This window comes from Myxocyprinus asiaticus, chromosome 1 (assembly GCF_019703515.2).
Source record: "Myxocyprinus asiaticus isolate MX2 ecotype Aquarium Trade chromosome 1, UBuf_Myxa_2, whole genome shotgun sequence".
Classification (NCBI taxonomy): Eukaryota; Metazoa; Chordata; class Actinopteri; order Cypriniformes; family Catostomidae; genus Myxocyprinus; species Myxocyprinus asiaticus.
Window position 1 is genome coordinate 54,738,641 of NC_059344.1, and position 15,587 is coordinate 54,754,227.

The 15,587-nt window shown below is 37.3% G+C and overlaps 1 protein-coding gene across 1 annotated transcript; it reads right to left on the reverse strand.

The window, feature by feature from the left end:
• Positions 1–282: 282 nt before the first annotated feature.
• Positions 283–15,501, reverse strand: LOC127445069 (ethanolamine-phosphate phospho-lyase-like). Its single transcript, XM_051704824.1, has 13 exons — positions 15,262–15,501; positions 13,611–13,729; positions 12,497–12,656; positions 10,182–10,256; positions 9,475–9,568; positions 7,688–7,804; positions 6,506–6,588; positions 5,450–5,675; positions 5,143–5,297; positions 3,559–3,648; positions 1,098–1,228; positions 945–1,015; positions 283–853 (listed from the first exon to the last, which is right to left on the reverse strand). Exons 1-13 carry the CDS (start codon positions 15,318–15,320, stop codon positions 746–748), a joined length of 1,488 nt encoding a protein of 495 aa, XP_051560784.1. The 5' UTR covers positions 15,321–15,501; the 3' UTR covers positions 283–745.
• Positions 15,502–15,587: the final 86 nt, after the last annotated feature.

Sequence of the window (15,587 nt, forward strand, 5' to 3'; positions counted from 1 at the left end):
TTCTCAACTAAGCTAATTAAATCCTTTAATATTATTTTTTTCCTGCAGTTTATAGTTAATATTGCATTAAGGGTCTTTCATTCTACATCAGCTTGTTCTCCATGTTGACTTTTATCTAAAGGGCATTTTCCACTCCATTACTATCAGATAGGAGAGTGATTGTCCAGCTCTTTTTATTGTGGCAGACACCTGTAGAACATGCTGAGTTTGCATTTGCTAGGTATGTGCACACTTGAACAGGCTGTTGCAAAACAAGCAGTGTTCAAGGTACGCTAGCGGTGCTTATGTTTAAAGATTTATTTGTAGTCTCTCTCGAAACTAACCAACTCAAGCAGTGAAAAGATATCACTCAATTGCACTTCCTACACTCAGATATGGAAGATATCATAGATATTGCAATGTGCATACACTGATTTATAATCTTCTTGTAACCCTTTTGTTCATTATCATTTAAAGCTTTCTATCACGCATATATGCATATATACCGTTCTTAAAGATAAGATTAGACAATTCTGTTCATTAAAAGATAAAATTCCAAAACTCATTATAAAAGCTAAAACAGATACAGTTCTGACTGGCACTACTAATATATGGCAAAGTAATTTTACAATGCTCATACAGTGTACTTAAAGATCCATTAAAACATGGATTTTTTTTAAACAAAATAATTACAGACATAATTAAATGTCTGTAATTAAAAGCAGTTGTCTCAGATGAATCCTCTGCTGTTTCCTTTGGTAGTACATTAGGTTCTTAGTCTCTTATTGGATTTTGTGCTATGGGGATGTATGGTGGTGTGCTTGTGACTGCTGACGTCTGAAGGAAGAATGTGTCCATTTTCTTCAATGGGTTCCTTAGACCAAAAATAAACAACACAAGAGTTTATTTCTGTAATTAAAAACTGTGTACTTTATGTATAATTCTTACATAATCTGCAAGTTTACCTTTCTCTTAATGTGTCCATTCTCAGAGATTGTTGCTTCAGGCATGTGGAGGCCCAATGCCTTTTCTAAGTCTTAGAATAAAACATTAAGCATGAATTACAATGAGGAGTGTAAACCGACATCATTAAACCAGGTTAAATTTGCAAGAAGTACCTGCCAGAATTTGGTCAATCTTTTCAACTGCAAGTTCGGCATCCTCTCTGGAAAAGCACATGGGAGGCTTGAACTTCAGAACGTTGCGGTGTGGGCCATCAGCACTTAGCAGTATCCGCTGCTCTTTCAGTCTGTAAAAATACAAGTTTTTTTTAGGCTCCATTCTGATTTGACACTTTTCTTGTTTCAAATCATTGACCAGCTCCTTTAAACAGACCACAAATCAAATATGGTGATGAGCCAATAACATCAAACCTCATCAGTTCAGTGTCATAAACCAGGAAATCAGTGATTGTGACATTCTTTAAAATATCTACTTTTGTATTCTGCAAAAGAAAAAAAGTCATGTGGATTTGGAATGACATGAGGGTTGGGTTGCAACTAACGATTATTTTGATAATCGATTAATTAACGAATATTAGAATGATAATTTGGCTATTCGGCGATTATTGCAACGATTAATCATTAGCTCTTAACTGACTATTCAGCTTGTGCACTGACTTAAAAGGTTGTATTAAACATGCTTACTAACAATAAAGAGGACAAAATAACCTTTTTTTTCTTTTTCCTCCACTTTTCTCCCCAATTTGGAATGCCCAATTCCCAATGCGCTCTAAGTCCTCGTGGTGGCGTAGCGACTCGCCTCAATCCGGGTGGCGGAGGACAAATCTCAGTTGCCTCTGCGTCTGAGACGTCAATCCGTGCATCTTATCACATGGCTTGTTGAGCGCGTTACCGCGGACACCTAGCGCGTGTGGAGGCTTCAGGCTATTCTCCACGGCATCCATGCACAACTCACCACACACCCCACCGAGAGTGAGAACCACATTATGGCGACCACGAGGAGGTTAACCCAACGTGACTCTACCCACCCTAGCAATCGGGCCAATTGGTTGCTTAGGAAGCCTGACTGGAGTCACTCAGCACGCCCTGAATTCTAACTTGCGACTCCAGGTGTGGTAGTCAGCGTCTTTACTTGCTGAGCTACCCAGGCCCCAATAAAATCATCTTTTAAAAATACCTCTAAATGACATTCACTGAATTAAAGGGAAAAAAATACTTTTTAAGTTTAATTCAGTGAAGAAATTCACTGCAAAAAATCCTATTGTTATCAAGTGTTTTTGTCTTGTTTTCCATTTAAAATGGTTTAAAACAAGATACATTTACTTGAGAAGCAACATATAAGATATTTAAACATGCTTTAAGAGAATGTTTCTTAAATATAAGTGTATTTTGTATATAAGTGCATTTTTTCATTTGGTTATATTTCTGCGAGTGCAGTAAAGACAAAATATACTTATATTCAAGATCTATTCTCTAAAAGCAAATAATGTTGCTGCTCAGGTGAATGCATTTTTTTAAAGGATTTTTAGATGTTTTAAAATATATTTAATATTATATTCAACATTCTCAGATAACAGTTTAGATGCTAAAGAAAATGTACGTTGTTTTAAAGGAGTTTTAGATATTTTATATTGGAAAACAAGCCACAACAAAAACAAATCAAAAACGTATTTTGTTGCAGTGTATAATGGGGCGAAGACTACCCTCTCTCACCTTTCTGTTCACTTCAATCCATCTTTAACTCACAAAAAAACAAACTCTCTCATTAATAAAGCTGTGTATTGCCAATTTCCTTCACGATAAGAAATGCACAGTGCCATATATTATGATTCAATAATTCACGAGCCATCATGTTATAATATAGCTGCATTAAGCGTGCATGCTCGAGGGTGGAGTGTCCCCGCGACAGACTGCGTCAACCAGGTGCAGTTTCAATCTCTCCCCCTTAGATTGGGACATTCACGTAACTCATAGAAGTGGCACTGACCGCACAGAGAAATGCCAGTTTCAGAGTTTGTAGTTATTTACATGATCTACTTTCGTATTATTTGAACTGAAGCTATAACTCATTAAATATAACTGCATTAAAGATGTAATGCCAGGGTGTTTCCTTTAAAGACGCAAGTTTTGCTCCAGCTCCACTTATTCCACAACGAGAGTGCTTCTGTATTTACTTATTTTGTATTTTTGCATTATAATTCCCTCATACTTTGCGATCTACTTCACCTGAAGCTGTTTGGAAGGTTTGGAGTGCATCTGGACTGTTAGCTGTGTAATTCTTCCTCTCCTCAGTCAGGCGCGAACTGCAGTGCTGCTCTCGCACGTCATCATTAGAGTTTAATGTGATCTCATGTTACGTTAAATGAGATCAAATGACTATTCGACAATTAAATTTTTTATTGTTGACATTGTCGATAACGTCGACTAATCGTTTCAGCCCTACATGAGGGTGAGTAAATAATGAGAGAATTTTCATTTTTGAGTGAACTATGCCTTTAAGAAGTTGTATTACACACACACATAGTAAAGTGCAGATATTGTGTGAAAAATTGTATGGTACATGTTCAACCATTTGAAAGCTGCTGTTTCTCTTTTACAAAGTAACTCAAGTTCTCACCTGTAAATAACATCCTGAGCTTCAGCTGTGGCAGGTGTTCTCTTTTGCCTGTCTCTCACCAGCTCCACCCCAACAAAAAGGCCACGACCCCTTGAAAACAAAATAGCAACGTGTTGGACTTTATGACCTGTAGTTCTACACCCCCTAGCAATCTATGTTTCACTTCCAGACATAGTTTCATCAGCACTATTACCGCCTGAGTCTACCGCTGTCAAAAACAACCTCGGGAAAATGATTTACACAAGACTTGCAACATAAAACGTAATTCCAATAATCTCAAACAAATCTGCAGTGTTTGTGGCTATAGAAATAGAGACTAGGGTTATCAAATTTAATGCATAAATAAATGCAATTAATATGTTTAAGACGATCATTTGGCATTTAAATGTCAAATAGAAATTCTATTTTAATCTATTCTATTCTAAAATCTGATATGAACATTTGTAGCTGATTGCAACTGATTGGAGCGGCAGAACAACGCTTACACTTATACACAAGCACGAGTTCCTAAAGGAGCAAGCATTTCTCAGGAAATGGAAGATAACATTCTATACAGATAATTAATTTATAAATCAAACCCAGGTGGGACAATTAAAGGTGCACTCAGTAACTTTTGTCTATGTGTCATCTTGGACTTACACTGACACCTAGCGGCTTGGATGCAGCATAATTTAAAATCAATAGATTTCAGTTTCAGATGCCATTATAGAAATTTACTAATCACAGTCAGCCATGATTACTTTAATCAATGAGTGAAAGTGTCCAATAACAGGATGGTTACTGAGATTAGGCGAGTAGAATTCAGCTGGTCATGTGATTCTAACATGGCAGCCCCCATGTGCAGACCCTCTCCATGTTAGAATAAAACAGCTTTTATAAGGTAACTGATATGACTGGAGTCGTCATTTTAATGTCAGTGGTTATGATTTTATACATATGTTTTAAAATTACAATTCACGTCTTTAAGAGTTAAACTTGTATGTGGAAAAAATTACTGAGTGCACCTTTAACAAAAGTAATTAGCAATTTTTGTAGGTGAAAATGTATTTTCCTCAATGCTCAACAAGTGAAATATCATCTAGGAGTGAAACACTGTCATTTGTAGAAATGTGACTGCACTTGTAATATTTTAATCCACTAACAGCCCTAAAAAAATGGATGTGCTAGTAAAATAGGAGATGTTTTAATTAATATCACAGGCTGTCTTTTCAATAAAATGACAGTGGATAGTGTCTCACTTTAAAGCTTAAAAAGGACCCAAAAGTATCACAAAAGTAGTCATGTTAGTCATATTTCAAGTCTTCTGAAGGCATACAACATGATTTGGTGAGAAACATAATTTAAGTCATTATGCAGTGAAAATCTTGATGTCCATTGCGTGTTGATGAGCACTATGGAAGAGTCTCATTCACAGTTGCATTTATTATCATGCAAATCAACTTTTGTGTTCTGCATAAGAAAAAAAGTTGGGTTTGGAAAGAAATAATCTTTATTTTTAGGTGAACTTATCCTTTAAGAAACAGGATTATGATGTGATTGTGTATAATGGATTACTGATTTTATGACTGATTTTTTTTAACCAACCTCACGTCACCCACTAAGGGGTGTCTTTCTTTTAGATTATCCAAAAGCTGAGTCAGGTAGCCTCCAACGCGGAGGGCATTGCCTTGCAGATCTTCCTTCTCAATTACATCCAGCACAGCCAGTCCAACTGCACAAGATACTGGGTTACCACCAAACTGGAGGACACAAAGACAGACATTCTTTAGATGCCATAGATAAGTAGTGAGCTGTTTTTTACAGTCTTTCATAAGGAAATGTACTGTGTGGAGTATGTCTGCTATTCACACCCATGTCAGCAATGCAAATGTTGTAAAAGTTTTGTCCTTACTGTGTTGAAGTATTCCATTCCAGATGACATGAAGCCTTCTGCAACCTCTCTGGTGGTGATCACACACGACATTGGATGGCCATTTCCAATAGGTTTGCCCATTGTGACAATATCCGGTACAAAATCTTCTCCCTGCAGTTGGAAGGCCCAGAAGTGGGTACCTACCCTGCCAAAGCCCACCTGGACCTCATCAGCAATGCAAATGCCTCCTGCTTTTCTCACATGCCTGTAGTAGAGAGGGAGTTGTGATGCACACATACAAATTGGAATGCATGCATACAGTATTTATATTATTGTGATACATACATTATGCATTACACAATAGTTTGTCAAATGTGAACTTGGACATAAGGCGTTCCTCCTTTTCTTTAAAAAACAAAAAGCAAATATCTGGGTTCCGGTGAGGCACACAATGGAAGTGAATGGGGCCAATCCATAAACGTTAAAATACTCACTGTTTCAAAAGTATAGCCACAAGATGAAAACAATATGATTATTAACATGATTTTAGTGTGATAAAATCACTTACTAACCTTTTCTGTATATAAATATATCAAATGTTACAACTTTTTTGCCTTGAAAACTTAATGCCGTAAACCTTGTAATGCGGCAAAACACTGATTTAAACAACTTTACAGCTCAAATAATACACAAGTTTTAACAGAATAATTAATGTATGTGCTTTTATAAAATTATAAGCTTCACATTTCTGCCTTAAACCCTCCAAAAATTGGCCCGTTCACTTCCATTGTAATAGCCTCACTGTAACCTAGATTTAGAAGAGACGAGCCAAAACTAATTTTGTGGTAATCATGATTTTGCCACTAATGCTCTCGATTGAGCTTAACTTGTATTGAACCTGAAATATTCAAGTAAACATAGAAAAGATGAGAGACAAATGCAAAATAAATTAGCAACAAAGTATTTTAGATGAACTGTGTCACTCAGTGATCACTTATCACTTAGTGATACAGAAAAGCAGCAATCATGTATCCAAAATTATTAATTTGGAGCCAGTCAAGCATACTTTAACTGGTTGGACTTGGTGGTACATACTGTGCCACTTTCTGGAAGTAGCCCACGGGAGGAATGACCTGCCCTCCACAACTCTGCAGCGACTCGGCGATAAAAGCAGCAATCTACACAAGAAAAGATCACATGAGACCCCTGTACCCTAGTGGTAATAGTGCAAGGTCCCACTGGTAGATGCATCCTTTTTAAATGCTGCTTAAGCTGACTATGAAGAGATAACTCAGATGAAGAGAGGTGAAAGAAGCACAGCTTGTTGACAAAGAAACATGAAGCTAAGGAGAAGGACAAGAGACAGAGTCATGGAATTTTGACACAGTGGCCATGGCTCCTGAACAAAACAGCAATTCATTCAACCATCTTCACAGATTTCATGTCAAACTTGGATCCATTGTTGAAAGTCAGAGTCTCACTTCTGAAATTGGAGTGTTTAATGAGCCCTCATTGTCCTGTAACAGAGGGTTAAGAGGCTTTTTGTTGACCCACATGCATTTCTGTAAATCAGTGAGCCTTGAGGAAGCAAGAACTCTCTGCACAAATATCCACGTCTTTGATCAACCTGGAGAGAAGGAAAACAGCAGCAGGTGGAGAGCAGAAGAAATGTGGGGAGGGAGAAGAAGAGGATAAGGAAGAAATCAGTTAATGATGGAGAACTTAAGATATCACAAAGGAAACCAGTGGAAATATCATTTCAAAAACTTTTAAAGGATAGTCCACCCAAAAAAAAAAAAAATATCAACATTTTGTCATTATTTACTCACCCTCATGTTGTTCCAAACCTGTTTGACTTTCTTCCATGAAACACAAAGGGAGATGTTAGGCAGAATGTTAAGGACTGACAGCCTCAGTCACCATTCACTATCGTTGCATCTTTTTCCATACAATGAAAATGAATGGTGACTGAAGTTTTCATTCTGCCTAATATCTCCTCTTGTGTTCCATCAAAAAAAGAAAGTAATTTAGGTTTGGAGTGTGAATTAATAGTGACTGATTTGTCTTTTTTGGGTGAACTATCCCTATAAGGCAGAATTTTGTCAATTGATTTATATATATAAATTAACCCAAATGGCAGCCAACACAAAATATGCATTTTACAGTTATAATCTGGTTTAAGATGGTGTTCAGTAATGGATCAAATTTTAAAGGTACAGACTACGAAGCATGCTGATTTTTGATGATGTTGGAAAACTTGGATAGACTTTCACTCACCTTATGTCCCTTTTCATAGGCCTTCTCAATGATATCTTTGACATTATCAGCATATGCAGTGGCAGGGTCTGGGTGGTCTTCACGATATTTGCCTCTATAAATGTCAGGACTGAGAGCCTAAGGAATTGTCACATTTGTCGAAAATTAGTCAAACTAAATCTCTTGCCTATGCTGGCTTAATTTAATACAGTCTGTAAGTGTACTTTTATTTAGAAAAAAAGGTATTTATTAATAATTAATACATTATCCTAAGTTCAGTCATGAAACACTTCATGGCCCAAGCTGAAGGGGTCTTTGACATGTAATCTGTTAAACCAGTCAGGTCACATAGTGCAGCTAATGGGTCAGTTGACATGCAATCTTTTAGCCAATCAACTTGCATACTCCTTCGTCGTCTAACATTTAAATTGCCTCAGTTGTTTGCAGGTAAGCCGGTTTTATCACTAGAGTTTTCTTTTGGATACCCTCCTCCTCTAAAGCAGCATGTATTTCTAATTGTGTGGCATTAGCAGCATATTTCACATGCTCAACACAGCATGCTTGTGTATGTTCTAGCAGTAGCAAGTCTTTGTAATTGCTCTGCAGCAGCAGCGTAAGCAGAACAAGTCTGCGAAGATCAAACCTACCAACTTATCATATCCATTATAACACCTTACATTTATCACAAGAGTTGTCATGACTGAAATATTATAATTTATTGATCAATAATTACATTAATATAACATAAATTAAAATGTATGTGTCTGGTTTTCTTTTATAATTATGGACATGTAATAGGCCTGATCTAACTTGAAACTTGGATCTAACTTATTTTCTCAAGCTGAACTTACTAAACTGTACACTACAGGCAAGTCAATATTAGGCTAGTGTAAGAACAGTAAGATGAGCCTCCACTCAACCCCTTGACAACATGTAGACTGTAAACAAAGCACTTTTATAGGCAGACTTATCACTATTTGTGGAGTGGTATTTCAGTTCCATAGCCAGTATTACATTCAAGTCACAAGCCCACTGGATAGTGCTGTTGTCCACTTTAAACATAAAGTTTGACATTAAAGGCATACAAAGAAGGAGGGAGGATTTTTACAGACACTTTCCATAAAAAATGCATGCTAAGTGGTAACGTATGCTGATTTGGCGCCCTAACTCGTAACACAATAGTGGCTGATCAACACAGTCAGACAGAGTTCCTTAGAAAAAACACTCCACATTTCCAGGGATGTCAATCAATGAAATCTGTATATTATAGTTACTGTGCAAGTAGCATTACAATTAAATATAGTATTTAATAAAAGGCAAGTATTACTATTGGTCATTATGGATGAGGGATTTAAAATAACCCTTAACCCTATGTATGAAACTTTGGCAAGTAGTTTGCCCCACACCGTTTGGCTATGCAACGTAACAACAACGTTGCATCTACCCTAGTGGTTAGCAACCACATAGCAACGCCCTGTCAACCACCCACAACAATCTAGTATTGTTGTATTTAAATAAATATTAGTCTTTAAAGTAATTTAAGTATGACAGCATAAACAATTAATTAAAAAATTTTCATGGCTTTAACACATTTTCCCCCCTCTAGTAATTCCTTCTTAATTTAGGCTATGTAACCTATGCATAGGAAGTAATAAAATACTACAAGTTAGATTAGTAAGCATTAGAAGTACACATTTCAAAGTTAACTTTTTAGTAGAAAGAGAGGCTACAGATTGACCTTTTGAACTATTTTCATTTCAAGAGCAGTGTCTGAGCAAATGTGTGCATGCTCACGTTGCACCACTCACCACGTGCACATGTTGGCTCTGCTTTGCACCGGCCATCTGATGAAACTTATATGGACTGATATCAATGAGCGATGACACATGACCATGGTAGGCACTGCAAGAGAAACACTGAATGAAAATCTCACAAGAAACAATGGTACAAAGTCATCCCATCACACATAACAGACACCAGGGAGTTTAAGTGGGCTTGATTTATCTTATCTTGAACTGATCCTTTTGCTTTAGTGTCTGAAAAGTGGCTCAAGCTATCAGACTAAAAGTTAGCAAACAGTGCAATAAATCAGACGCAACATGGCTGAAGAGGACGGGCCATCATTCATAGCATTGCTTTTGCATACCAAGGGAGATGCAGTGCTTCGAAGGCAAAATGCAATGACAACGGAAACACTGAAACTGAGACAAAAATGGCTTCAAAGTTTTTTGATTGTCCATCCTAATGGGAAATATAAAATATTCTAAGAGACCCAATTACACTCATTGTAGATTCAAAATGTGTAGTTATTGCGTTTCATCTTTGCAAAGCAGTATGTACACCCATAAGCCATATATTATGAATATCCTCCACCGTAAGTCCAGATGAGTCCAGATACAAGACAAAAAATAAAGTTAATATTTAAGCTGTGAGCTTCACGCTTCTAAGAACCTGGTTACTGTTTAAGTCCAGGTGTAGAAGAAGAAGAGACATAGACGGTGTGCTGTTGACTTACTTATCCAGTGTGATGATGTCTTTGTGGCCAGTGTACTGCCAAGCCAACCTCAGGGCCAGATCATTCGCCTCTGACCTAGAAGTCAAAAGAGAAACGTTCATCACTGCTGAGTCACCATACACCGTGCAGACTTAACTATCAAATTGCTGCCTTCAACTCTGAAAAGATGTCTACTCTCTCTGTGCGCTACCAAGCCATCCATCATAAAAGCTGTCTAGTAATTACAACACCTATTAAAGTGTTATTTAGAGAACTCTAAGTAGTAATTGGCTACAGATGCTGAAACTGACAGTCAAAAATTATTTATTTAGAAATTCTAACAAACCCCTGCAGCCTAAGCACTTATAAAGCTCAGTGAACTATAATTACCACTGGCCTTTGTCTTCTGTCTAGACTTCAGCAGAAATATTTCAGCTTGATGTTCCTGTAATTAAACTTTTACAGTGGTACAAGCTGCATATGGACCCTCTTCACTTTACAGGTTCGAAACATTTATGGTTTTGTTTATTTAGACTTTATGGTTAGTTTTAGACTTGGGTGAGAGGTAAAAATCCGGAAAAATCGTAATAAAATCGTTCGTTGGTTTGTTTATTTTTCTCATGGGAGTAAAATTCATATCTTGTACGGACCAACTTGTGCAATTTTTTACAATTTTGTTATCTCATACTATTATTGCGACTTGTCATGAGACCGGGTTGAACAAACCACAAAACATCCCAAGACCAGTAAAGCAGGTAAATTACTCTTCACTTAGTGCAGAGAATACTGAATTTGCCTACAGTACACCATGTTCCACATATGTAAACACTAGACAGGCCACTGGCAGTTGGCTCTCAGCCAATAACCAAAGGCATGAGTCGTTCAGATGCAATATGATTGGCTGGATGGGTGTGAAGATTTTTGCTCTCATGCAACTGTTTTTAAAAGTGCCCAATATGGTTAGTTTATCTCTCTATGCATGAGTAAAAATAGATGTCTGTGACACCAGTATGACTGATATTTCTGCAATAGGTCAGAGGATTCAAACTGGGATTCCTCAATAGTCCTTATGTATTTGAAGCAAGAAGAAAACTCCATTCATCATGCACACTGAACTCTCCAAATGTACTATGTCTGGGCTAAATTGCCTGGAGCAGTGGTTCTTAAACTTTTCAGGACAAATTCCACCTTTGATTAAATCAGAACATCCAAATGCTACCTAGTCTCAACAATGTTCCCTCAAATTTTTTATGTCAGTATTTATGACATCTCTTTGAATTCAAGATTAAAGGGAATAGTTCACCCAAAAATTTACATTTTTTTCATCATTTACTTACCTTTTGTTGTCCCAACCCAGTATTATTTATTCTATTTTATTATACACATACATTTCTAAATACATTTTGGAAATGGGTTTTCTCCACTCTGCTTAAAAGTGCTTGGAACTCCTCTGCCAAACTAGTAACATTATCGATACCATGCTCAAAATTCAAAAGCAGGCGACTTTTAGGGGGCCTGGGTAACTCAGTGAGTATTGACGCTGACTACCACCCCTGGAGTCATGAGTTTGAATCTAGGGTGTGCTGAGTGACTCCAGCCAGGTCTCCTAAGCAACCAAATTGGCCCGGTTGCTAGGGAGAGTAGAGTCACTTGGGGTAACCTCCTCGTGGTCGCGATTAGTGGTTTTCGCTCTCAATGGGGCGCACAGTAAGTTGTGCGTGGATCGCGGAGGGTAGCATGAGCCTCCACATGCAGTGTGTCTCCGCGTTATCATGCACAGTGAGCCACGTGATAAGATGCACGGATTGACTGTCTCAGATGCGGAGGCAACTGAGACTTGAGGCGAGTAACCGCATCACCACGAGGACCTAATAAGTAGTTGGAATTGGGCATTCAAAAATTGGGTAGAAAAGGGGATACATTTTTTTTTTTTTAAAGCAGGCCACTTTCAAAGCTTACCTTAAGGAAATCAAGCATGATTGCTTTGAAGGAAAATTAAATTAAATCTGGCCCTTTCCGTCGACTGAATAAAATACATCGAATAAAAGGGTGGTGTACAGACTCAGATCAGAGTCAATGTAAATAAAATTACTAGATTTTTTTTTTAAATTTCCATCTTGAATACCACTGATTGTAAGAGCGCCACATTTTAAGAACCACTGACCTAAAGAAACAGAAAAAGCATGCAAAATATATGGCCCTTCTGTTTACAAAATGCTGTAACTTCCTATGTGCTCAATTGGGTGATGAATTTTCATGATGTTGAACCACCACTTTCCGATGGCACAAACAGATGGTATTTGGCCGCTGTCTGAGAATTGAGCACATAGACCTACCCTGAGTTGACAAAGTAGCAGACAGAGAGCTTTTCAGGAAGGGTGGCTTGGAGACGCTGAGCATACAAGACCAGATTGTCATGCAGGAAGCGAGAGTTAGTATTGAGAAGTTCCATTTGCTCTGCTCCTGCTTTGACCACATCTGGGTGGCAATGGCCCACTGGAAAACAAGCAGAAACAGCAGCTGAATAATTCCTTCAAAGAGCAATATATGCCAGCACAGATAATTATATGTGATGTGAGTTTATTGTGATTATTATATAATAAGTATTAGAGTAAATCAGATCATTTTTAACAATTGCCTATTCAGGATTTTTTCTTATAATAAATATAAATAGATTAACTGAGTTTTGAATTAAGGCATAAGTCTAAAAATATCTGCAATGGCACTGGCCTCTTAAGTAATATTTTTATCATAAAACTCTAAAACCGCACATAGATTAGAGTGACTCATAGTGAAATAAAAAATAAAATAAAAAACAATAAAGACAAATAAACATTTTTCTTTTCATTTTTTTTTTTTTCAGACAAAGTCATTGTTTAGAATTAATCTATCAAAATCAAAACAGCAAGGACACTTTCATTGTATTGAATAAAGATGCAATAAAAGTGAATGGTGACTGGGGCTGTCAGTCCCTAACATTCTGCATCACAACTCCTTTTCTGTTCTATGAGAGAATGAAAGCCATTCAGGTTTGGAACAATATGAGGGTGATTAAATGATGACAAGGACAGCTATCTTTTAAAATGCTCACTTAATTAACTGTCACGTCTAAGGCTTTTGCCTCTAAGTGCAACTGGGTTTCAGGAATGTTGGCCAAAAATGTACATTTTTGAAGGCTTGCCTTGCCTCATGTACACAGTTCAAAATGGTTTGGGGCAATTCACAATACATAAATTCCAATGCTGTCTTTTGCAGATCTGATTTTATGTTTATGCTTTTACATTCCTATGTCTTTTATTAGAGTAATGCCTAACATATATGTTTTTCCCCAAAAAAATTTTCCACAACCTTGCAAACTTTCCTAGGATGGGTCCACTGCTTGTGACAAGATATGAGTTCACTGGATTTAAAAAAGTCAGTTCAGACCGACTCACTGACTTCAGTACATACCATGAGCTACGTTGTTTATGCAATCTAGGTATCTTTCGTCTTTCTCATTGTACATGTACTGGCCTCTTGCCCGCACAATCTTGATAGGGTCATGACTGAAGAATACTTTGCAGGAGGGACTACAAATGTGGGGAAGAGCAAAGAGAATAAAACATATTTAAAAAGAGACCAGCACAAAGTGCAGTTTCACAAAATAGGCAAATAAAAATATAATAAAATTGATATATAATATTTTATTTATATAATATAAATAATAAATAAAAATATGAAATACAATAGAAATAATAAACAAATAAATAAATGAAAGTGCATTCATTGTGAATTGAAAGTGGGTAAGCCAAGAGCAAAATGTATTATTAGGTTGCATCGGTCTTGGGTGAAAGTTTATAAATTTCTTCTAATATATATATATATATATATATATATATATATATATATATATATATATATGTTTAGTTGAAAGTTTATATATATATACGTATACACCGATTAGCCACAACATTAAAACCACCTGCCTAATTTTGTGTAGGTCCCCCTCGTGCTGCCAAAACAGCGCCAACCCGCATCTCAGAACAGCATGATATGATATTCTTCTCACCACAATTATACAGAGCGGTTATCTGAGTAACCGTAGACTTTGTCAGTTCAAAACACTCTGGCCATTCTCTGTTGACTCATCAACAAGGCAGAACTGCCGCTCACTGGATGTTTTTTGTTTTTGGCACCATTTGGAGTAATTTCTAGAGACTGTTGTGCGTGAAAATCCCAGGAGATCAGCAGTTACAGAAATACTAAAACCAGCACGTCTGGTACCAACAATCATCCATGCTATTATCTATTCAGCCAATCGTGTGGCAGTAGTGAGTGCATAAAATTATGCAGATACGGGTCAGGAGGTTCAGTTAATGTTCACATCAACCATCAGAATGGGGAAAATTTGATCTTAATTATTTGGAATGTGGCATGATTGTTGGTGCCAGACGGGCTGGTTTGAGTATTTCTGTAACTGCTGATCTCCTGGGATTTTCACACACAACAGTCTCTAAGTTTATCCAGAATGGTGCCAAAAACAAAAAACATCCAGTGAGCGGCAGTTCTGGGGATGAAAACGCCTTGTTGATGAGAGAGATCAACAGAGAATGGCCAGACTGGTTAGAACTGACAAAGTCTATGGTAACTCAGATAACCACTCTGTACAATTGTGGTGAGAAGAATATCATCTCATAATGCAATTCTGAGATGCAGGCTGGTGCTGTTTTGGCGGCACGGGGGGGTGGTTTTAATGTTGGTGTATATATATATATATATATATATATATATATACCTCCTTCAACCACAGGCATTTTATTCAAATTAGTAAAGAACTATATAGTTTCTTAAGTAACTTGGACTTTCTCTGCAAATTTAGGCTGCCTCATGTTCCTCTCAAATATCCTCAATTAATCATTTAGTATAAGCGGTGTGCCCTCTGATATCGTATTCAGTGTCATATGGTTTTGCTTTTAGGGTCTGTTTTCCCGAAGCAGTGCAGCCTTGCATATGCAGGATACATTTTAAGATTGTGCTAAATTTAGCCACTTAACAGCTGTCATAATAGCTCAGACAGAGGTCGAACACCCGTGCATAATAGAGGTAGCAATATATTCCTTACCCAACATGTTTCTTTCGAAGATCGATAGTCTTCTGCTTTTCGAAAGTTTCCGTTGTCATTTCTGTGCCTGTCCGTGTTCACAGATGTGACGGTTACGTATGCGTTACTTTTTGGAGCTAGCAAGAAATGTATGGCAGTGTAGAAGTGTGTGCGAGGGAGCTGTCCACTCCATTAATGCACTTGTGCACGTGTGTGAGAGAGAGAGAGAGAGAGAGAGAGTGAGAGAGAGAGAGAGAAAGAGAGAGAGGCAGGAGGGAGGACCGCGGTAAAGTTAGTTTGACGTTTGACATTCGTTAGATATTCGGTTTCTCTTACCCGCGCTCTCT